General features: G+C 49.9%; 1 protein-coding gene across 15 annotated transcripts in view; it reads left to right on the forward strand.

Moving 5' to 3' along the window:
- MEGF11 (multiple EGF like domains 11) overlaps window positions 1-24419 on the forward strand; it is a 358471-nt gene that overhangs the window by 278204 nt on the left and 55848 nt on the right. For all 15 annotated transcript variants that reach the window (XR_008299110.1, XM_053223847.1, XM_027067570.2 and 12 more), the window contains 5 exons: window positions 307-553; window positions 1848-1968; window positions 9740-9876; window positions 14775-14987; window positions 22054-22228. Coding sequence is in view for 14 of the 15 variants with exons in the window: in XM_053223847.1 (XP_053079822.1) it covers window positions 307-553; window positions 1848-1968; window positions 9740-9876; window positions 14775-14987; window positions 22054-22228 (893 nt within the window). In the remaining variant the exon portion in view is untranslated. The remainder of the gene's footprint in view (window positions 1-306; window positions 554-1847; window positions 1969-9739; window positions 9877-14774; window positions 14988-22053; window positions 22229-24419) is intronic.

Here is a 24419-nt window from a genome sequence, read left to right on the forward strand (position 1 = left end):
CTTATGGTTCCAGAATTTCAATACCAGGGAGGGGCTTCAGGGAAGCACTGGTTGGAATGGGATGGCCCAGACTGGGAGATACCTTGAAGAAATAATCTTCTTAGGGTGTATGATTAGTGGAGTGGCTTGGCGAAGAGCCCATGGAGGTTATGAGGTGCCAAAGCTTCCCTCCTAATGGCCCTTGCTGTCTCCTTATCCAGGGAAGAGCAACGCAGAGAGTGGCCTTTGGGGTATCGGTTCCGGCCCCCGTCCCAAGGACAGACCCTCAGGGAATTCCCTCAGCCCTGACCGGCTCCTCTCTTGCAGGCTGTGACAGCGACCACTGGGGCCCCCATTGCAGCAATCGGTGCCAATGCCAGAATGGAGCCCTGTGCAACCCCATCACGGGCGCCTGCGTGTGTGCCGCCGGCTTCCGCGGCTGGCGCTGCGAGGAGCTCTGTGCGCCGGGCACCCACGGCAAGGGCTGCCAGCTGCAGTGCCAGTGCCGCCACGGAGCCAGCTGCGACCCCCGCACCGGCCAGTGCCTCTGCGCGCCGGGCTACACCGGAGTCTAGTGAGTACCGCCCCCAGGGCCCGAGGGGCGGGGCTGGCTCCCTCCCCGCAGCTGCGCAGTCTGCCACTGGCTCCTCACTGAGGAGCAGGGTAGGGGGTACAGACAGAAGTTCACGGCAGTCCTGGCTGGCAGATCTCCCGCGCTGTGACCCCAAGCCCTACAGAGGTTAAATGCCCAGGCCTCACCCACGCAGGTCCCCGGTCCCTCCATCCAGGCCCCAGGGTAACAGGTGCAAGCTGAGACCAAGTACATCACGAGTTCACGAAACTCCTCCCGGGAGGCCCTTCCTGTCCGGGCCCCAGACCTCAGTTTGGCATTCTCCTCTGATCATAACCCAAACGCCCGCTGCTCACCTGGGTCCCGACCCTTCCAGGCCATTTGAGAAAGAGATGGGTGAGGACCCTGGGCAGTAAGTACCATGAATAGATTCAGAGAATTTATTGTGCCTGTTCATATCCCCTGTCTTCTCCCCTCACACCCCAAACAGCCCCTCACTCCAGTTCTCTAGAGAGTCTGTACTGAGAGGGAACCTCCAAGACTGCTTAATTGAGACCCCCTCAGAGCAAGATTGAAGTTCTCCTCCCCACTCCCCACCCTGTTGAAGACTCAGTGGCCTCCCAACAGCCCTAGATCCTGAGAGGGTATCCAAGGACACTGGTCAGGGACACATCCTTGATTGAGGGTGTTTCCTGCCCCAAGGTCTGGCCAACTCCAGGGCCAGCTCCAGCTAGAGGCCAGGGCCATTTCCCTGAGGCCCAAGGCCAAGATCCTGTGCAAAGCCTCCCTCATACCTCAGCAGTGCACATGAACCCGTCATGATAGCTGAGAACTTTCCAGAGGCTAAAAGTGGGGCATGCCCCAGATACTTACTCTCCCTGAATCTAGGTAGGTCCTTAAAAGCCAGATCAATAACCACCTCTCAGTGCCTTTACTCATGCTGTTCCTTCTGCCTGGCATGCCCTTCCTTCCCTTCTCCCAGTGGAACTAACTTCACCTTCAGGACCCACATAAAATGTCTTCCTCTCACGGAAGCCTTCCCCAAAAAACACTCTTCTTGACATTAAGCACTTAAGTTACCCCATAGGCATGGGCCCAGTCACACAGCATTCCAGTTCATTATGTCTGAGCCCTGTTTCCCCCTTCTGGCAGAAAGCGGGATTGCATCTCAGCTAACTGGCCCTAATACAGTTCACATTGGCTGTGGACTCTCGAATTCCTAGGGAGCCCTGGAGTACTGGGGACACTGCCACTGACTGAATGCTGCCATGTCTAACACCTCTGCTTCCTCATGCAGCTGTGAGGAGCTGTGTCCACCTGGAAGCCACGGGGCTTACTGTGAGCTGCGCTGCCCCTGCCAGAATGGGGGCACCTGCCACCACATCACTGGAGAGTGTGCCTGCCCCCCAGGCTGGACGGTAGGTGGGCCCACAGGACCTGGGTGGGCCTCTGTAAGAGGTGTGAGCGTCCCTCACCCACACACACGTTGAGGGGCTGAATTCTTTTCCCACCCTGAAAACCCTCCCTCCTATCTGTGGTCACAGGCATCACTAGATAACCACCGGAGATCCCTTGGACACAACTTTGAATGACAGTCTACATCTAAGGGCTGTGTGAACTGATGGCAGGTTCCTTAACCTCTCTGAGCCTGTGGTCTCTCATGCTCAAAGGAGTTGAAATCTAGATAGGCTCTTTCCTTGGACATAGGTACTCAGCTGAGCTGCCGTGGGCTCTGGGCCCAATGTGGCAGAAAGGGTGTGGTGTGAGCACAGGGGAACAGGTGGGAGGAGGAGGGGAGCCGGAAGAGTAGAGATCACCTGAAGTTCTAGAACTTCGGATTCCCAGCCTGTACCCCCTTGTTCTGTGGGCCCAGAATCTGTATTTCAATATGTGCTCCAGGTGATTCTGGTGCAGCCTCAACCAACCCAGCTCTTGTGTCTGGGAACCGCCATAATGGAAAGGAAAGGATGGGAATTATAACCTCACAGGCCTCAGTTCAGGTCCTGCAACCAGTGTTGACCCTGAAAAAAGTGCTCAGTCTCTGTTTCCCCATCTGGTCTCTGTTTCCCCATCTGTAAGCAGAACCCATACAACAATAGTAAACCCTGCCCTTCATAACTGTCCTGGTGGGCAAAAGGCTCAGATGAGGCAGTGCACGTTCAAAGTGACTTGCAGACTCTGTCCTTTATCATTGCTTGTTTTATATCCCTGGATCCTGCAGACAATCCACAAGCCTCTTTTTTTTTAGCTAACACACTCTGTCAGTGCTCCCCCCACCAATGACCCAAGCTTCTCAGGAGCACCGAGTCACTAAATCGGACTCTCCCAGGCTGCGCCCCCGCCTCTGACTCTCCAGTAACACACCTCATTTTGGGGGAAGCTCAGTGACACAGGGGGCTGCATCCCCCAGGGCCTGAAACTTCTTTGCAAAGCCAGAGAGGACAGGGGTACTGAGCAGGAGCAGGGTATTTTGGGAAGCTGTGAATGCACAGGTCATGGGGAGCAGGCTGGAGGGATGCTTGCAGGGCCCATTGACACGGGCACAGATTTGCTGGGATTTTTTAGAGCAGGAAAGGACCAGGGGATGATTTGGCCCAGCAGTGTCCAAACGTGGCTGCAAGCCAGAGTTTCTGGGGCTGGGGGTGGGTCTTAAGAACAGATTTCCAGGCCCCACCAGAGACTTTCTGGGGCCTGGATCTCTATCTTTAATAAGCTCCCCAGATGATTCTGAAGCAGCCAACCCTATCTGCAGATCCATATTTGGAAATAATTGATCAAGACTGTAGGATTTCCTTCCGAGTTTCACAGAACCCTAAGGTTTCTTGGGGGTGAGGGTGGGTGGGGAGCCTAATAATTAGGGCTCTGGGTCCCACACACCCTCACTTCTCCATTTTAATCTTTCTATATTGAGGTTCTTGGTAAGATTTCACATAAAAACAGGGCCTCCCAGCTTTTAGAGGTCTGAACACCACTGGTCCATCAATCCCCTCCTTTCTCAGATGAGGAAGCTGAGGCCCAAAGAGGTTGAGTGACCTGCCTGAGGCTACACTGCTGGTTAAGAGGAAGGTGGGTTAGAATCTGGGTCTCTGGACTCTGGACTCCTGAACCCCAGCCCTTGGTGTCTGTCTGACTGTCTCTTCTGAGGACAAAGGGGCTGCTGCTGCCTCTCTCATTTCTCACCTGCCCATTTCTCCCACCCTGAACCAGTCTCTGGAAAGACCCTCTTATCTCCCACCTGCTTCCAGAATTCCACCACCCGCAGGCTGGGTTTTCAGAGGCCTAGCAGCAGGCATTGAGGTTGGGTCAGGGTGAGGGAGGAGGAGAATGGGCCACAGGCCTCTCTAGAGAGACTGATGGAAGCCAGTGGTCAAAGAAGGGGAAGGGAGGAAGTCTTGGAGGAATTTTTTTCTCCCCAACACAGTGAGAAGTTTGTTCCTCGAGGCGACAGGAAACTGTCAATAGACACCTATGGATTTGGGGACTTCATATTTTTAATTTTTTTGTAGACAATTGCGTTTCTATTTTTTACACAGCATTTAACTTGCAGATTTGTATGAATTATTAATACCCCTCGTGCATGCAGAGTCACAGTGTAAGGATGCTGCAGCTCAGTCCTGAGGCCCCTCCCAGGGACGGCTAGGGCTGGGAAGAGGGTGCTGGGCAGAAGGGTCCTGCCTTTATCATCCTCCAAGCCCTCACTTTCTTGTTGGCCCCCAGCAGCTTCCACTACACTCACAGATCTAAAGAGTACAATCCAGAGCACCTGGGTGGCTCAGTCAGGTAAGCGTCCGACTTCAGCTCAGGTCATGATCTTGTGGCCGCGTTGGGCTCTGTGCTGACAACTCAGAGCCTGGAGCCTGCTTCGGATTCTGTGTCTCCCTTTCTCTCTCTGCCCCCCCCCCCCAATCTCTCTGTCTCTCTCAAAAATAAATAAACATTAAAAAAAAAATTAAAATCACTAGCTCACACAGTGCGGCTCCCCCAAAGGACTGAGGCACTGTGCAGAGCTAGAGAAGAGTCCCCAGTATCTCTGGACCTCCAGGCTCTAAGTATGCCTGTAGGGCATTCCACTTGCCTAGCTGTCATTAGCCTGTTCCAGGAGGGGCCTTTGCAAAGAGCTTGGGAAAGTATTTACTCTCTTTCACCTTACAGAGAATTCGAGAAGCCACGTGTGAGTGGTTGGATGAGAGTGGACACTGCAGACAAAGGGGAGGTAGGAGGTGTGTGATCGGCTCCCGTTAGGAGTTCCCAGTCTGATGGTGGAGGCTGGATATAGTGTGTGTATGGGCATGTAACACACGTGTACACGCACGCGTGCACACACACACACACAGAACTACAGGCCTGAACAGAGATGGGGCTGAGGTGCTCAGAAGTAGGACCAGGTATCGCAGACGGCCAGGCATTGGTGTTTGGAGCTGAGGCTGTAAAATCATAGATGCTCACGTCTAGGAACGATGATTCATGGAGCCCACGTCCTGGCCTGTGCCTGGACCACTTTCTCAGCGCCCACACCAGCCACTCACTGTTCATTGAGAGCATCCATGCTACGTGGGCCAGTGGAGATAATTAGAAATGCCTTGAGATGCTTTGAGAGGCTGAGTTGTTCCTTCTCTGGGAGAATTGGTGTGGCCTGAGTCCTTTCATCGTTTATGCTCCCTTTAGCCATGATCCTCTTAAGAAGTGGCTGGTTTCCAGATCTTGACAAACCATTTGGTCAAACCAGTTCTGAGAGGAGCAGAACTGTTGCCTCACCTCACCTCCAACCTTCTAGATGCCACAGGGCCCAGGACCCCATACTGTTGGAGATGTGCACTCAGTTGACCACAGGGCAGGTGTGTTAGTCTGCTGGGGCTGTTGTAACAAAGTCGCACAGACGGGGTGGGTGGGGGGAGGGGGACGGGGCGCTTAAACCACAGAAATGCCTTTCCTTACCGTTCTTGAGGCCAGAAGTCAAGATCAAAGTGTTGGTGGGGTTGGCTCCTTCTACGACCTCTCGCCTTAGGTTGTAGACAGCTGTTTTCTCCACGTGTCTTCACAAGGGCTTCCCTCTTTGTGTCTTTGTGTCTTTGTGTCTCTGTGTCCTAATCTCCCCTTTGTATAAGGATACCCATCAGATTAGATTAGGGCCCACCCTTATCACCTCATTTTAACCATATTACCTCTATAAAGGCTGTATCTCCAAATACAGTCACAATCTGAGCTACCAGGGGTTAAGGTATATGAATTTGGGGAGACACAATTTAGCTCATAATAGCAGAAGAGAAACCCGAAGAGAAGCTACAGCCTTCTCCGAAGCTGACACTTCCCTGCCTGCTCTCCCCAAAGCCCATCCCCCAAAACCTATTCTTCAGCTATCAGTTAAGGTTCTCTCCCTCTTCCCAGGCCCTGTTCGTGCTGGGCCCCTCCTCCTTGCGACCGCCAGATGTCTACTTGTGTGGAATTAATACTAATTAAGGGCCTGCTCTTTAAGGCACTGTACTAGCTTCCTTTGCATCTCCAACCTCACGTAACATTTACAACCACCTTGGAGACTGGGAGTTACTACTCCCATTTTATAGGTGAGGAAACTGAGGCTTAGAGCAATCATGGGGCTTGTCCGAGCTCAGCCATCTGGGAGGAGGCAGAGCTGGGACCGGAGCCCAAGTGCTGACTTTGAGTCCAGTGTTCTGTCAGCCATACCAGGCAGCAGGCCTTCCAAGATACTGAATTCCTTCAGGACCCAGGAGCTCAAGCCTGAGAGGGAGCCCAGGGATTCAGGCATTTGGGGTGCCTGCAGTTGGGGAACATTGCAGGGGCTTCAGGAGGTGATTGCCCACCTGTCTGAAAAGCCTCCAGGATGCTTGATTTTCCCAGGCAATTTCAGAAGGCAGCACTCTGTACACGAAGCTTCTCTGTGGGCCTCCTTGTGGAGTCCTGGTCATGTCTTAGAAGCTTCTGGGGTATAGTGAGAAAGGCAAGCCTCTATGGAGAACCCCTATCACCCCCAGGAGGAAAAGGGCCCCTTCCTCTGTGGCTTTTCCCTGCCCCTCTCCTCACATACACACTCATCTCACTGTCCCCTCAGCTGCTGCCTCTGCCTTCTCCATTCCCCCTTCCACTCCCCCCACACCAGCCCCTCACCTTCTGACAGGTGGGGAAGAGAAATCTGAGCTAAAAGGCCTCTCACCTAATTCATTACAATAAATTGGATGATATTGAAAAATGACCTGGGTCTGGCAGCATTTTCCTGAGTAAACCAGCTTCCTCTGGGCCAGCAGTTATTGGTGCTTAATAACTGTGTATTGAACTTATTGATGAATTAATTGTGGGAGAATCCTTGGTCTCCATAAGAGAAATGAAAGGGGGAGGCTGAAAGGGAAGCTTGTTCAGATTTCTCTTTTATAAGGACCTAAGATTCATAGATATAATTGTTTAAAGTTATCTAATCTCGGGGCACCTGGGTGGCTCAGTCGGTTGGGTGTCCAACTTCCGCTCAGGTCATGATCTCACAGTTCACAAATTCAAGCCCCACATCGGGATCTGTGGTGACAGCTCAGAGCCTGGAGCCTGCTTCAGATTCTGTGTCTTCCTCTCTCTCTCTGCCCCTCCCCTGCTCATTCTCTCTCTCGCTCTTGCTCTCTCAGAAATAAACATTTAAAAAAATGTTTTAAGTTATCTAATCTCACAAGGCTAGTACTGGAGGGAGGGGAAAGTAGTCCCCTGACTCACTCACAAATCCTACTCCTGAAAGGCAAGTGCATTCACCTCTTGTAGGTGTTTCTTCTGGCATTTCCTTCCGCATTTCTGCATCACATGCTTCACTGCCATTTCATTGCCATTTCTGTTGACTTCGTACCATAGGATAAGATTCAGACCTGTCTTACACACACACACACACATCACATGCAACCCTTCCCCAACCCTCTCAGTGCAACTTTATTATAATTTTTGGTTGAATCATTTTGATGACATTGATGACTTCATAATTTGATGACATAATGAATTCAAAATCAGTGTTTATGTTAATATGCTCACCTATGTATTGTTACTAATTTATCCCTAAAACTCTCTGTCAGAACTCAAAAAGGCCTCTCCAAAAGTTCAGACCCATTAGAAATCTCTCAATTTGGGTTTTGTTCCAATTTTTTTCTTGGAGGCCACACCCCCCAGAGCTTTGTGTACTTCAGTTCCTGCTGCCCTGGTGTCATTCTCGGACTTTCTTTCACTGCCACCCTGTGTTTCCTTCCACCTCTCTCTTCTGTTGAAGTCCCCATTTCTTTCTTTTTATCATATAATTCTTTTTAATGAAAAAAAATCCTTCAGTAGCTTTCTAGAAGAGAAGCTTAGGAAGTTAGTTTTTTGAGGCTACTCCCCACCTGAGTGTTAGTTTAGCTGGGTATAGAATTCTAGGTTGGAAATTATTTTCCTCTGAATTTCTGAGGCATTGCTCCATTATCATCTAGCTTTTAGTTAAGAAATCCAATACATTTTGATTCCTGTTCTTTTGTATGTGACTTTCTGAAAACTTTGAGGATAATTTCTTTATCCATGGAAGTATAAAAATATATAATTATAAGCCTTAATGTGGGTCTTTTTCTTTTTCATTTTTCATGCTGGAAACTCTCTAGACCTTTTCAATTCAGAGATCAGTGCTTTCCATTATTCCATTCTGGGAAATTTTTCTTGTATTATATTTCCCATTTAATTTAGGCACCTCAATTTTCTCTGTTCCACTGTCTGAAATCCTCTGTTAATTAGATGTCAGACCTCCTGGACTGATCCTCTAATTTTATTATATTTTGCCTACAGTTTCCTCCTTCAGTGCCTCCCCCCACCCCCGCACTTCTCCCTCTCTCTTGTCCTACTTTATGGGAAATATATGCATTTTCCATCTCTTCTACTAAAAATTTTTAAATTTCTGCCATCTTATTTTTAAATTTCAAGAAATCTTTACTTTTCTCTGGGATATTTCCTTTTATAGCACTCTGCTCTTTCATAGATAAAAATAATTTCAAATAACTACCTACAGATACTCATTTTAATTATAACGGAGGTTTGTAATTCTCTTTTTAAAAGTTGTCTTTGCTTCCTGCATACTTCCTATATCCTCTGTGTTCCTTTTGTGTATTTTCTCCTTAGGTCTTCACCTGTTATTTCATTTGAAATATCTGGTGATCCTCCACTACCTGTTCAGGTTTTCTGGTGAGCCTCAGAAAAGCTGTTAGGAAGCTGAAAGGTAGGGGGAGTTTCCAGGCTTGTTGACTGATGGGACCCTCAAATACCAATATCTGTAGGTTTTTGCTTTTGAGCTTACCTGCATCCCTAGCAGGAATGGTAATCAGCAGTCTAGTTGCTGAGCAGGCAGAGTGCACAGGATCCCTGTTTCTCATGGCATCTCCCTCAGTTGTGCTTGGTATCCCTCTGTCCAAGCCTACGTGGGTCAGACTCTTCAAAAGTCAACTTCCAGGCTTCTGCCAGACTGGGGAAGTCACCTGGCTGTTTGAAGTGGGGGCAGAGGTCTGGGGTCTAATTCTATCTATTATAAACATTTGAATAGCCCTCCTGTTCCTGCACACCTGCCCTTGGACCTTCAGATGTTCTTGGTGTCTTTGATTCCTGAGCTTTTCTGAGGTTACCATCTTCCAGCATATCTTGGAAGACGTTTGTGCCCTGCATGGTCTCCGCTTCCATTGCTCTTGTCTTTGCAGGCTCAGACCTTTGCCCCTTTGCTTTCATGTTAGCAGGGTTTGGGAAAGAAATAGAAATAAAGTGTGTGTTTCCAGACCACTATGTTTAATTAGACTGTCTGTTTTTCCTCAGCACTTTATTGTCTGCCAGTGTCACAGTGCTTAGCACATTGTACTTGAGTTATCTGCTTTGTTGCCTCTCTCCCCAGTAGATTGGGAGGTCACAAATCGAGTCTCCCTCATACTTTTGTATCCATAATATCTAACACAGAGCCTGGTATACAACAGGCACTTAATAAATGTGTGCTGAATAATTGGATGAGCAAATTGGCCTCAGTCTCCCTGTCTCTAAATTGGGGCTTTGGAAGCCACCATGTCCAGCTTCTTATGCTTTATGACTGGGAAGAAAGTCCCACTGAGGAAATGGGGTGGTCCCTGGGCTACAGCCACTGTGCCACTTCTAGGAGAGAGTGGCCTCAGGATTGCACTACCTATGTGTGTCTTCCCTCCTCTGTTTCAGGGAGCAGTGTGTGCCCAGCCCTGCCCACCAGGGACATTCGGCCAGAACTGCAGCCAGGACTGTCCTTGCCACCATGGAGGGCAGTGTGATCATGTGACTGGACGGTGCCACTGCACAGCTGGCTACATGGGGGACAGGTAAGAGGGGGGCTAGCTATTGTCCTTGCTGTTCATATTGCTCATTTTCCCGGCAGCCTTGCAGAGAGCGGCTGGGGTTCACCAGCCCACAGCATCCCTCTGTGAGCCTTTCTCAGAAAGCATTCTGAGTCCTCCTGCCAGGAAGACTCATCAACTCATCCTTCCTGGCCCGTGGCCCACTACACACACAGCCCCGCCCCCAGCCCGGTGACCCAAGCCCTAAACTTGAAGTGACTCACCCAGAGAAGGAAGTGAACACCTACTATCCACTCTCTGCTTTCTGCCTTACTGCAGGGAGACAATGGCACCAGTAATCCAAGGAAGCTGGGGGTGCAAACTAGTTAGTACATTTTGCATAATTTCTTCTAGAACTAAATTTCTGTGCCTAATTTGAGTTCTGCCAAAGGGATACAGGCATAAGTTTGCATCCTCTGAAGGCTAGAGGCCTGAGAGCAGACTGAACAAGGGCACCAGAGTCCTGGAATCACTCCAGCCTTGCAGAGCGGATAACTCACAAAACACATAACTGAGGAATTACCATATAAGCACATTTGCCATGGTAGGAAGAAGGATGCCATGATGATGGGCTTGGTGCTATGGAAGTGAGAGAAGCCACAGTCAGTGTGTTGGATGGTGAGTGAATTCAGAGCTGGAAGAGGACATTTGCCCACAGGACCTGGGCCAAGTCTCAACTACATGTGTCTCTTCGAGCAGAGAGAGGGGTGGTAGAAAGGAGGCTCTCACACGCTTTTTCTGCTTCTGTGGGGTCTGTGTTTTATCTCTGACCTTGGGTTTTGTTACTCTGCCCAGACAAGGTGAGACAAGAGGAACGTTTGTTCACCATCCCTCTGCTTCTCCTGCCCAGATAACATCAGCAAGCAGGGATTGAGGCTGAGTCAACTAATTGATCTTTCTGGTTGTGACAATATAATTGGGCTCCTCCAACTGTGACTGGAGTCAGCCTCAAATTCTTGGCGATGTCCAGAAAAGCGACTTTCCATTTTTTGCTTTACATTTATGTGCTTCTAGCCCAAAGTCTTTTGAGCCAGATCTAATCTCTTTGTGAGCCAGTATTCATCCCTTTGATCTTCCCAGCCTTAGAACATGGGGTGCGGTATCTGGAAATCCTCTCTGATTTCTGTCAAAGATGGGGGTCTCTGGGAGAAGGAGCAGACGGGAAGGACTGAAGCATTGAGCCCAACTTCACATCCTCACCCTCTCCCCCAATAAGGAAATGCTCAGGATGAGCTACGAGGGTCAGGAGCTAGAAGACCCCAGAACCAGAACAGGACCCTTTGTTGCAGTCCACCTGCACATGAGAGGTAACACAGGTCACTTGTTGTTGGAGACAAGCAGGCCCAGACTTCCAGCTTGCTGGACGCAACACCAGTAGACCTTACATCACTGACGCTCTCGATTTTCCAAGATGTGCCCAACAGAAAATTCTAATCCCTCTTCTTTTTGGGGCAGCCCTCAATCCTGGGGCAGAGAGAAATCCCAAATCCTTGGGGTCTCCTGAGCACGCTTCACCAATCAACTATAGAGAGTTCAGTGGGAGGGCCAGTAGCATTTGGGTTTCCCACCTAAACGGGCCACCTAGTGTTTAATATTTTGTAAAATTGCTTCCATTAATTTTGTAGGTGACAGCTGCATTAACCCTCCCCAAATCATTGCAAGCATATTAAAGTTGAGTGGGTGTAATAATGCAGGCCTCCCCGGATAGGCAGAATCCAGTGCAAATTAAACATGAAACGTAACGAGGGCTTTGCAGCTCATTTTGTAATTTAATTGAGCAATGGATCTGGTTGTTAATGGCAATATCAGACACATTAGATTGATATGTTGCAAAGGAAGGATGTTTAAGTAGAAAACTAATTCCTGCTGTGATTACCCTTCTGTTCCACAGGCCCCGTTATTAGCGTGCTTTGTGTAAAATTCATTAGCAGTCGTTGCTTGATCTCTAAATAAATAAGTTGTTTAAATTGTGAGTAAGAAAAAAAAAGAGGCTGATTATGTAAATGGATTAGGTTGTCAATATTTCATTTCCAGATTCTTTTTCTGGGACTGTGGAATAAGTCACTTCATAAATATGGCAGGGTAGGGGTGGTGCCCTTCACAAGGAGCTCACTGGCAAGGGCTCTGCCCACTCCTGCTGGATGGCAGGGAGCAGGAATGTTCCAGTGGAAGGGAGGAGGAGTCAGGAGGGTGTCCTCGCTTGGGTCTCTTGCCCTGACGTCTGAGACATCTGAGGAGAACCAAATTGAGTGGCACCTGGAAAAATCCATTCTGAGGCTGAACAGGGGCTGGCACTTTGGATAGTGATTTTCCAGCTCTTCATTGCTTTGTGTCCTGCCCTTCTGCCTCAGTTTCCCTCTTTTCCTCCCCCATCCTACTACTGTTTCTCCTTCCCATCTTCCACCTTCTGTTTCTTCTTCACACAGCCTCTTCTTTCTTCTTTCTTCCTCCCTCTCTTTTCTCCCTCTCTTTCTTCTCTCTTCCTCCCTCTCTTTCATTTCCAGATTCTTTTTCTGGACCTTCCCTACATGGGACCCCAGACTGGCCAAAATGCCACAAGACCTGCAGGGGAGCAGTCCAGCGTCATCTTGGCCACCTGCAGGCTGTGTGAGCTTGGAACACACCTCCCCTGTATGCGTCTCAGCCCCCTCAACTCCAAAGTGAGGGTGACGGGCATGCCTGCTGCTTTAGGGGCCTGTGGCCGGACTTTGGGGTGTGCACGGCTGGAAGTCCCCTCTGACCACTGTCCAGGCTGTACCCATCATCATCCCCACTGCCCGTCCATTCTGCTCTATTCCTCCTTTTGTCACAGTAACTCTGTGAGGGGAGGATGGGTGGCATCTTCCTCGGGAAAGCCCGCAAAGTTAGACCTCCGTCACCTTCTTCCTTCTGTCATCACGGGCACAAGGCGACAAAGAAAAGAGAGACAGAGACCCCCTATGCCAAGACTGACATCTGACACACCAGCCACTCTGGGCATGAGGCACTTGCCACCCAGTCCTGCAGCATCACCAGGGCCCCTCCCCATCGTGATCAGTACCCAAGGTCGCCCAGACATGGGCTCTCCCTGCCCTGTTGTGGAGAACACTGGTTACAACTCACAACTCTCCAAGATCTAATAAAGAACTTAGGGCTGTATTTTGTATACCCCCCCCCCATTATTGTGGAAGGCATAGGAAAACTGGAAAATGGTTGTCTAGATGACAATTAGAACACTTTAGAATTCCTCAAGTCTACTCCATGGTTAACGTTTTGGAATGTTTCCCTTGAAGCCTTTTCATATCAGAACATGAGGCAGAAGGTCGGATGGGCTCTGAGAACTTTAGAAAACAATATTAACGGGAAAATTAATAACTCACATTTCTTACTGAGCCCTTACTGTGCATGGGGCACCTTTCTGAGGGTTTACACACATTACCTCATTTCATCCTCAAACAACCTGGGGAGCTTTTATTATCATCCCGTTCTATGATGAGAAAGCAGATGACAGAATCGACTTCCAGCATCACAGAAGCAGACTGCCTCGTGGGTCATCCCAAATCCCAGAGGCTATTTCCTTTGTCTCTGGGATGCAGGAACCACCCACCTCTTTTACCCTCTATGTCCCCAGGTGTACCCCTGACCTTGTCAGGATCGCAGTGACAGTGACTTTGCCTCCCTGGGGAATAGCCCTGGCCTGGGGTGGGGAGTGTCGGGCACTCTGCAGCAGGGGTCTCACTCTACCACAGAGGATCCACACCCAGGGGCTGCAAGGCAATGATTTAAATAATGAAGGTTATTACTGGAAGCTCCAAGGAGCAGGCCAAACTACTGAACACAAAAGTCAAGACATGAAAGGGGCTCACTTCTCCTCCTTGGCTCACCAGCATCCCCAGTCTGAGGAGGAGGAATTAGTCCCTGGTGTGGGGGATTCTCCCATCTGGTGAAGGAGGATGCCTCTTGTACTCAGGAAAATTCCACACTGGTGGAGGACACACGTTTCTAGTCTGACCAAGGGAGACTGTACATCTGCCCAAAAGATAAAATCGGAAACAGTGATTAGAAATGAAATGACCACGTTTCATCAAACCCAAGATGCCACCGATGGTAAGATGCATCATTTTGTCGACTGCTAAGAATGAAAACACGGATAATTACCCTGTGACACGCCATCAGTTGTAAGACTGAACTGATGGCAGAGATGCTAAAACGTAGCTTAAAAACATAAGGTTTATGGGACGCCTGGGTGGCTCAGTCGATTAAGCATCCAACTTCAACTCAGGTCATGATCTCCTGGTTTGTAGGTTCGAGCCCTGCGTCAGACTCTGTGCTGACAGCCCGGAGCCTGGAGCCCGCTTTGGGTTCTGTCTCTCTCTCTCTCTCTCTCTCTCTGCCCCTCCCCTGCACATGCTCTGTCTCTGTGTCTCAACAATAAATAAATGTTAAAAAAATTTCTTTAATTAAAAAAATACATAAGGTTTATTGTTTAATGGGTACAGACATTCCAGCTTGGGGAAGGTGAAAAGGTTCTGGAGCTGGATGGTGGAAACAGTTGCACAAAATGTGAATATACTTCATGCCGCTGAACCCTAAAAATGGTTAAAATGTTCAATTTTATGTTACATATATTTTACCGCAATCAAAAAAAGTGAAGTAAAACCCCATTTAAGGCCTCTAATCAATGAAATATGACCATATAAATTCCGTGCCGGGGGGACTGAGGGGACCAGGCACCAAGCGGGGACCTGCCTGCAGGTGCTTCCTGGAGGATGAGAAGGGAGGGAGGGATGCTGGGATCAGGTGCCACACCCTAGGCTCAGGCCTAGAGGCACAGGGTGTGTGCTGGGCGGATCTGGAAGGGCAGGTGGGGGGGCACAGCCTCAACCCCAGTCTCCTTCCTGCAGGTGCCAAGAGGAATGCCCGTTTGGGACCTTCGGCTTCCAGTGCTCACAGCGCTGTGACTGTCACAACGGAGGCCAGTGCTCGCCCGCCACCGGTGCCTGCGAGTGTGATCCCGGCTACAAAGGCCCCCGCTGCCAGGAGCGGCTATGCCCCGAGGGACTGTATGGCCTGGGCTGTGCCTTGCCCTGCCCCTGTGATGCTGACAACACCATCAGGTACGAGCTGGGGTCAGGTGAGCCAGGGGCTGGGTGGGCGGGTGAACACCGGTGGAGAGGGAGCTTCTCAGGGCACACGCCCCTGCTTGGTCACCCGGGTGGGGCATTGAAAGAGCTCAGCTAACCACTTTGATGAAAAGGGGAAGCCAAAGCCACAGACAGCCAGGACCAGGACCCGGGTCACCTGCCTCTGTCTACCACACCCAGCTGCCAGCTTTGAAAATGGGCCCGCCTGAGACCCCACACACAGAAGTAAGGAGGGAGTTTGGTGACCCTCAGGGCAGCAGCGTGGAGTGTGGCCACATGGTCCTGGGGTGCTAGGGTGGCTCAGCTCACGTGCCACAGGCTCTGGGGCCATTGTCCTTGAGAAACTTCCCCTCCGCGTGCTCCACGCCTAACTAAGCCATCCGCCAGCCCCTAGAGGTTCAGGGACAAGACTGCCAGGGCAGAAGCCAGGGCCTTGGAGCTCAGAGGATCAATACTGGAAGGGGCCTTAGAGATCAGTGTGGCTCTCCTAGGACCTGGAGAGGGCTGTCCCAGCAGGCCCTGGCTAGAGTGGAGGAGTAGGAGGGACAGAGGTCAGGGCCAGCCTCTCCCTGCAGTCTGTGTCCTTTCGGGTTTGAGGGCACCTCGGGTGAAGCTGGCACCAACGGCTGCTTCCAGGGAAGCCTGAATCTGGGAAGCGGAGAAGCCAGAGCCGCCCTGGGCCACCTCTTCCGTGTCTTCTTCACTTCCTGCTTCGTGCACCAGCTGGCAGCACCCTCTGGTAATAAATGAGGCTGTCGGCCCCAGATAACACCTCCACAGCACTCTATGTGGCTGCCTCTTATCTGGGTGGTGAAGGATGGGGGAGTCTCCCTTCTCTCCTCGGACCTGCAAGACAGCTCGGGAGGACTGCACGCTCGGGGCAATGGGTTTCGCTGCTGTTTGCAGGCCAGACAGAGATGCCTCTTCTTTGCAGCCCAGTGGCTGGGACAGCCAGGACTTGGCCCCAGCCCCCTCTTCATTTCCAGCATTTGATTCTCCACAGATCACCTAAGAGCCTCTGGTCACTGCAAGCAGAGGCATCTTAGCAGATATTATGGCTTAGAGGCGATCTGTCCTCGGTCCTCAATCCCTGGAGCTGAGCGGCTGGGATGATGCTGCCTGCAAGGCAGAGGGCTGAGAAGACACTGTAGAGAGGGCCCTAGAGCCAGCAGAGCAGACCTATATATGACCTGAGTCATTCACTCAGTCATTCATTCAGCAAACACTGAGAGCGTGCGGGGCTGGACCACAAGGAGGAAATCGAGTCCCTCAACACCCGTCCAGCCCTCAGGAACTCAGGTCTGGAGCACTCACACACACTGAGCCCCTTCTACCATATGTCTTCCAATACGAGACAATACCAGTAGTGAGGCACAGCTCTGTTTTACGGACTACTAAGAAAGGAAAATGCTATCACCTGAACCATGACGTACCATTGATTGTATAGCGCACCCAATATCTCAGAGGCGGGGAATGCGGGGAAACGTGCATCTTGGAATCGGTAAGATGTATGTGGCTGGCCCCACTGGGTCCCAACACGTGCTCAAGTAACTGACCAGGGCTGTGCTTAGAAAGCGTCACAGGAAACTGCTCTGTTGGTCTGGAAAGTCTTGAGGAGGTGGGGTCCTTGCTGGGTCTGGAGGACAGGGTAAGAGCTCTGAGGCTCTAAAGATAGGTATTCCATATGGCCGGTCAGGGGCCTGGACCTCTTGCACAGGTGGAACTGCACCAGGACCCCCCCCCCCACCAACCCCAGCTGGAAGCCAAGGGAGGACCCTTTCGGGGACAGGAAGCAGGGCTGCTGCCGCTGAGGTCCAATGCAGGGAGAATCCTTGCCACAGAGATTCAACCAACCCCCAGATTAAAGAGCTATTGTTTTCCTCCTGTGCCTGAGCAGCCGTGCCCTGCATAATTTATTTTTCCTCTGAAGGAGTCCTCCATGCATTATTAATTTGGAAGGACTCCCTCTTCTCCGTCGCTAATCTCAGCCCATCCAATATTGATGATTGTTTGCTTTCCTGTCTTTAACACGTGTCATGTTTCAGGGATTGGGAATCCATAGCGTTTCTTAGAACTGGGGGTTCCGGGCCGGGCTCCTCCGTGTCTGCATGGCGGCCTCCTTTCAGGCCACTGTGTCACACGTGGCCCAGGCTCCTTGAGGGCGGTTATGACCTGGCTTGCCCAGCATTGCACGGTGCCTGGCACAGGGCAGACCATCAGCAAGAAGAATCACTGAATTCAACTCAGCCGATGCCTCTAGGTGGTTCTGCCACTGGGCTGATGTCTGCCTTACTATTTTTGTTCATATTTCACCCCGCTCTTGTGGTACACTGGCCCAATAACTGAACCCACAATACTCAACGTTTTCATTCAGTCTAACTCAGAGTTTCTCAACCTGGCCACTGTTGACATTTAGGGCTGGATAATTCTTGGTTGCGGGGGCTGTTCTGTGCATCGTAGGGGGTTTAGCAGCATCCGTGGCCTCTACCCACTAGACCCCAGTGGCCACAACCCACCCCCAAGTTCTGACAAGCAAAACTGTTTCCTGGATGGGGAATGTAGGGTACATTGCCTGTGGTTGAGAGCCTCTGGCCTGACTCAACTCTCTCAGGCTGTTTTTGACTTCATTTTCGTGGCCACAGGGAACACCTCTCTTCCTCTGCATGGACACACGTCACTCCTCTCTTCTGTGAGCTTTTGTCCCAATATAGAGCCTTCTCTTGGGATCCAAGAAAAGTAGAGGGAGAACTCTATGGCTTCTCATCTCGAGGGAGTTAAGTTATCCTGGGTGGGGTCTGGGACCCCTGAGTCCTGGCCTCAGGACATTTGCTCTGTCTGATCAAATGCCCTGCTATGTACACTTGTCCTCTCTAGGTCTCAGTTTCCCAGTCTGTCCATCACCTTTCATCAGCCCAGTGGGGGCAAAAGTTCTCTTGTGGTCTTTGAAGGTGAAGTGTCCCCCCAGCTCCCTGAGACATGGAGTGTCGGGTCCCCAGAAGCCTAGCCCCCCAATTCCCCCTGGCTTCTGAGAGCTTATGGCAGAGCCCCGCCAAGAAGGCATGCAAGGCCTTGAGTATCTTCCCAGGGAGACAGAGTACTCTTGACCCCCAACCCTCCGCATCTGGTCCCAGCCTCTCTCTGCCCAGTGCCCCTCTGGAGAGGCTGCTTCACAGAGGTTGAACTCATGTGCCCGAGGAGGGAAGAAGTGGCTGGTCAGACCCCCCACCGCTTCGTTCTCTTTATAGATGCTGTGGAGCACGCACAAAGAAATGATCCTCCTTCATAAAGGAATAACCTTGAGAAAGAGAGTGCCTGTGTGTCAGGCCTCTGCCGTGTCCCCTCCACAACTGGATTGTCACAGACGAATTCCAGCAGCCATGATCATGTATTACCTTTGAAAGATTTTATTTAGCCAACAGATGCAGCATTGATAGAAATCTCAGAGCCACCAAAATAAAAACGACAGAAAAATCCACCCGGAAAAGATCCCTGTATTGTTCAGCTTTCGGCTCCTATTAATTTGTGATTAATCTATGTCTGGGGAAAATGGCATAAAGACAAGGGGAAGAAAAAAAAAAAAAACAAACAGTGAACTGAGCCTGCGTAAACACCAATGTTTGTGACCTCTGCCTGAGCCTAACCAACAGTCACTTGTCCACCGTGTGACTGAGGGAATGGCTCTGCCACCACGAAGCATAGGGGAGCAGGGAGGGGACGCCTGGGAGAGATCAGATGTGAGGAAGGTGCCCAGTTCTCAGTCATAAATCACACAGCCAGCAGTCATTCCCCCCAGCCCCTCTTGAAAGGTATTTGAGAGGTTTTATAATTAATGATAAGCAATCAAATTAAGAAACTAGAGATCATGGGTTTTTTACCTAGAGTTTTAGGGACATGAAAGGAGGGAGAAAGAAGTGATTTCAGATGCAGTTTTGAGCTTTTCCGGTGCTCAGAGTGAAAAGTGAAATTGGCACCAATGCACACACCAAACGCTGGTGGCTGAGACTACAGGCGGGCCCTGCGGGAGCACTTAGAAGTCGGGTTCACCAGGCAGCGTGTGCCCGGTCTGCTTCTCACGGGGTGGCGGTCCCACCAGAGCCAGGGTCTGCAGTGAGAGAACCCACCGATGGGAAGGGCACAAGCGTGCCTGAGACCCTTTGGCATCGCAGGGGCTGGGCTGAGTTGATGGCCACAGCCAAGGCTGCCAGGTCGTTTGTTAGATCCGCCCGTGTCCATCCCTGAGACTGTCACTAAGCTGGTCCCTCCCACCCCAGGAGAGGCTCCTGGAAATGTGGAACCAAGAAGGGGCTTGCTCAGAGTATTGAGACAGAAAGGCGTGCCCCACATCTGTCTAGCTGAGGGTCAGGGTCACCACGTGGGGGCCACCGCCCCATGGCACCCACGTAACTACCCATGTCCCCCTCGTGGCGTGGGGCTCAGGGAAGTTTGTCTGGAGCCAGGAAGTCTTAAAACCCTCATCCCTTGCATGATTCTTCTTTTCCGCTTATTTACACTTTTTATTGATTTACATCTGTGTATAAATAGAATTGATGCTCAGTTTGGGGAAATTCGACAATACATTTTTAAAGAAAAAACTGCGAGTCATCATAATTTCTCAACCCCAAAGCCATTTTGTTGTCATTTTTTCGTGCTTCATACACGTCTGTGTATATCTGTCTTTTTCCATATTTTAGATCATGACTTATTTACAATTTGCTTATTTCACTTCACCTGGTATCAGTAAAGATTTTGGGAAGCATTTGGATATTTCTGTAACATCTCTTCATACAAATTGTCATAATTCATGTAACCAGCACTTTGTTGTCAGAGGCGGCATAAGACCATGGATAGAACATGGTCAGACAAACCTGGGTTTGAATCCCTGCTTCCCCTGACTTAGCCATGTGACTGTGAGCAAGTCACATGACCTCCAAGTGCCCTCTGTAAAATAGAGGCTCTAATGCCTAACTCACAGGCTTATCTGAAGATTAGAAATATATGTATAAAGTGCCTGGTGTTTTAATAGCCTGGTCACATTATTATTTAAATTGGTTTCATTTGCCCTCTATTATAAATAATGCTTCAGGGAACATCTCTGTGCATAAATCTTTCTCTGCCACTATGATTATTTCCTTAGGAGAGATTCTTAGAAATGGAATTATAAGACCAAAGGGTCTGAATATTTTTAAAACTCCTGATACATAACCCCAAACAGTTTTCCAGAACCTTCTACCAGCATTGAGTATTGTCCCTTAAAAAAAAAAAAATCTATTTTGATAGAGGAAAAGTGATATCTCGTTGTTATTTTGACTTGATAATTAATGAGACTAAACATTTTCCAAGATGATTATTAGCTACTTGCACTTATTATTCAGAAACTGTCTACTCTTGTCCATCCCTCGTTTTCCATGAGAAAACCAGGGCTCCCGGAAGAGAAATAGCTTGGCTGGGCTTCACACAATTAGTGTGTTCATTAATTCATTTGCCAAATATGTACTGAGCATCTCTAGCATGCCAGGGACTCTGCGAGGCCCTGGGGTACAATACAGAGAGAGGTGAAATAGACAAAGGGCCCTCCCCAATGGAGCTGCCACCTGGTGGGAGAGACATACGATAAGTCAATAGACACAGAAAATAATTACTCATAGTGAAAGTATGACTCACTCCCAAATATTTAATTGGGCAGTGAATACAAGCCAGGTGCTGGGGATACAGCAATGACCTGGGGAGACAAAACCCATGTCCTTGTGGAATTTAGCAGAATCAAGAATTGTACCCAGGCTCCCCTGCCAGGCCAGAGCATGCCTCTTTTGATCATATCCCTTCAGCTGGACTCTGGAGAAGAGAGGCAGGTGACACAGGGAATCCAGGAAGGTTGGCTTGTCTCTACCATTCAGCATCTTCCTTGGAGTGTTAGTCTGGGTTCTCCCCCACATTCAAGAGATTTACTAGAGAAACATCTATGAGGGAAAAGGGGGTGGGGGCTGGGAGGCTAGGAAAACATCAGAGTGCAGGGCAGGTCTGACCCATGTGAAGGAGAGGGAAGGAAGGAAGGCTGGGTGGAAAGTCCTAGATTATATCACAGTTCTAAGAAAGTCTGGCAAGATGGGGAGTCTCTAGACCAAATCGCCCATCAGAAGAATCTCCGGTCTCCCAGGAATGGGCCAACCTTTAATGTCTGTGCCATGCTCTAGTTGGGAGCAGCCCAGGGGAAGTGTGGGCTCTGAGTGAATGTAGTGATGGATTTCAGACACAGTAGCTGGGGCCATTGGTCAGTTACACTCCCCACAGAAGCTTTGAGAAGCACATGGTCACCACACCAGCATCCCCTCTGATCATGAATAGATATTGGCTGTTGGTTGGATCAGACTTCTGCTAGCCAGAGATTGCCCTATTCTCTAGAGGTCATGCCAGGCAGCCAGACAGATAAGGGGTAAAGATTATCACAGTCACTCTTAAGCAGCCCTAGCAAAGCCCAGATGGAAGGTATCCTGTCCCATGCAGACACCGCCAGAGGAGAGAGACCACATCTGCCCTCAGGTCTCATTTTAACATTGCAAATGTCCATGGAGTACCTACAATATGCAGAGTCACTGGGTCTCACTGCAACCCTCTCACGCCCTGCTGCCTCACCAGGCATCTGCCTTGAGTACAGGGTGAGTGAGGCTCTGGACATCATAGTCATAGGGAAGGGACTGAAGAAGGCTCCCTTCTTCTTTGGACTCTGTATTTGTATTATAAAGAGCACTTCTTTGGGAGTCAGAAGACCTGTGTTATAATCCTGATTTTGCTGCTTCCTTTGCAAACTATGTGACTTTAGGTAAATTATATAATTACCATGAGCCTCGCTTTCTTGGGGCCATAAAGACCATGTGACCTTGACCTTGGCACCTTCTGACAAACAAACGAGGCAGTAAGCATTTTAACCTGAGAGGCCTTTTGATCCTGCTACCCTGGCAGACCAGATTTAGGGTAGGCAGAGGGTGGGACGTGGCTGCCTCTCTGGCCAGACTGTCCCCTCATTCTTCTCTCATCTGCTCAGCTGCCACCCAGTGACTGGAGCGTGCACCTGCCAGCCAGGCTGGTCTGGCCACCACTGCAACGAGTCCTGCCCTGCTGGCTACTATGGCAATGGCTGCCAGCTGCCTTGCACCTGTCAGAACGGCGCCGACTGCCACAGCATCACTGGGAGCTGCACTTGTGCCCCAGGCTTCATGGTAAGATGGGAAGGGTCTCCCACGGCCTCATGCTCTCCGGCCTACACAGAAGAGGAGGCGTCAGCTCCTCCCACCTCTGAGTGGAATCTGGGAATCCCTTTGCCCAGGGACGAAGAGTGGAAGTGACTCCACACCCCCCTCAGAGAGCTCCTGACCAGAGAGCCCCCAGGCTGCTCTCAAAGGGTCAGTTATACTGAGGTCTGTAATTGTAGATTAAAAGGAGGGGGTCTTTCCATTGTCCCCTCAACCCTGAGCACCGGTTGTCTTTGCCCAGCTCTTCCGTGTCCAAATCCTATGCACACGGTCTTTCTCCATCATAATAACCACAGTATGCACAGTTTTGTATTCTACTTGCTTTCACCCACATTTGCTGCTTGGGCTTCTTGATTATCATTTTAAATAGCTGTATAACACTGCAGGAGCTGATGTACCCCAGTTTACTCAGCCATTCCCTTACTGCTGAATATTGAGTTGTTTCCAATGTTCACGGCAAATGTTACAATAAGCATCTTCCTACAAACAGCTTTTCCTCTCCTATTGAATTATTTCCTTAGGGTGAATTCCCAGGGTCAGTGGGCATAATATATTTATGGCTTTTGATGGATGGTGCCATATTACTTTCCTCAAGGGTTATATAAATCTATACCGCCACCAGCCATGTACAAATGTACCTATTTCAAAACAACTTTGCTAACATCCTTTTTTTTTTTTTTTTTTTTTTTTTTTGGCTAATTATATCGGTAGAAAATGGCTCCTTGATGTTGCTCTAATTTGCATTTCTCTTCTGATTACTGGGGAGAGTGAACCTTTCCCCCATGTGTTTACTATTTGTATTTTCTCATGAATTATGCTGGCTTTTATGAGGTGAGGGAACTTGACACTGGAAGTGGAATCCTGTTCGAAGGTGGGGCGTGCCCAGTGGGTCTGAGGACCCAAGCACTCTGGGGTCCCCCAGGGCCATATATTTGATTGTGCTGTAGGAAGTGGTCTGTGCAGCACAAAGTGTGGTCTTTGGAACCACACTGGGGTCACATCCTGGTTGTCCTAGAGCATCTCCGTGACCTAGGAGCAGTGAGTTAACCTCTCTCAGGATCGGTTTCCTCATCTCTGGAATGGAACACGTGCCTCGCAAAACTGCTGCCAGGTGTAGAGATGAAATACATCAAGTACCTCACCTCAGTGCTTCTCAGACTTTAGTGCACATATGAATCAGCGGTGGGCCCTATTGCATTGCACGTTCCGGTCCAGTAGATGCAGGTGGGGCCTGAGGCTCTGCATTCTAACAAGCTCCTAAGTGATGTCAGTGCTGCTGGTCAGTGGCCTCATTTTGAGTAGGAAGGGGTGGTCCTCAACTTGGGATGCCCATTGGAATCACCTGGGGAGCTTCATAAACACTGCTGCCTGTCCCCCCACCCCGCCCCCGCCCCAGAACACTGATATTTTTGGTCTAGTTGAGGCCAGTGTGCTGCCAAGGTGGAGATCCACCGATCTACAGGGAAGCACAACATGGGAGTGTGGGTTTGCCTGGTGTCTTCTGTGGACAAGTTGCCCTGGTCTATTGAACAAAATTCTGTTTAGTTCCTTCTTCCTCCTCCCTGGTGCAGATAAAACTGGGTGAAAATGAATTCCGGTGACATCTTTGAAAGAGAAAGAAGTCTGTTCCCCCTGTAGGTTTCCTTTCTTATTTACCTTCATTGGTGTGTGCTTTGGCCCCATAATTTCCACAGAAAAATGTGAGTGCCCAAGGTTTTGGTTTGGGTAGGAGAGACTAGTTGTTTGGGAGACTGAGTGGAAGTGAACAGATCACACCAGACATTTAGTGTGGGCATTCTGACCCCAGTTCCAGTTCCACTATGACTTTGGACAGATGGCTTCCTCCCTCAGAGCCCCCAGTTCCTCCATCTGTAAATGGTAAGTGTTCAGGGGGAAATGAACCCACTGATTTCTAAGATGGTCCACTATGCTTCGCTTCTCCGCCTTTTGGCTAAGATCAAGTGTAAGATGGCCCATTGTGCAGAAAGCACATATCAGGGACCATATCAGAAAGCACACCCTTATGGGGGAGATAAAGGAAAGTAGGAGCAAGGAGGGGTGTGTGTTGTGTATGTGTGTGTGTGTGATGTATGTGTGTGTTAGCCAAGGGAGAGGGGCTCATTGAAGTTGTATACATCATCTGTGGGACTGCTGAGTG

Source organism: Acinonyx jubatus, chromosome B3, assembly GCF_027475565.1.
Source record: "Acinonyx jubatus isolate Ajub_Pintada_27869175 chromosome B3, VMU_Ajub_asm_v1.0, whole genome shotgun sequence".
Taxonomy (NCBI): domain Eukaryota; kingdom Metazoa; phylum Chordata; class Mammalia; order Carnivora; family Felidae; genus Acinonyx; species Acinonyx jubatus.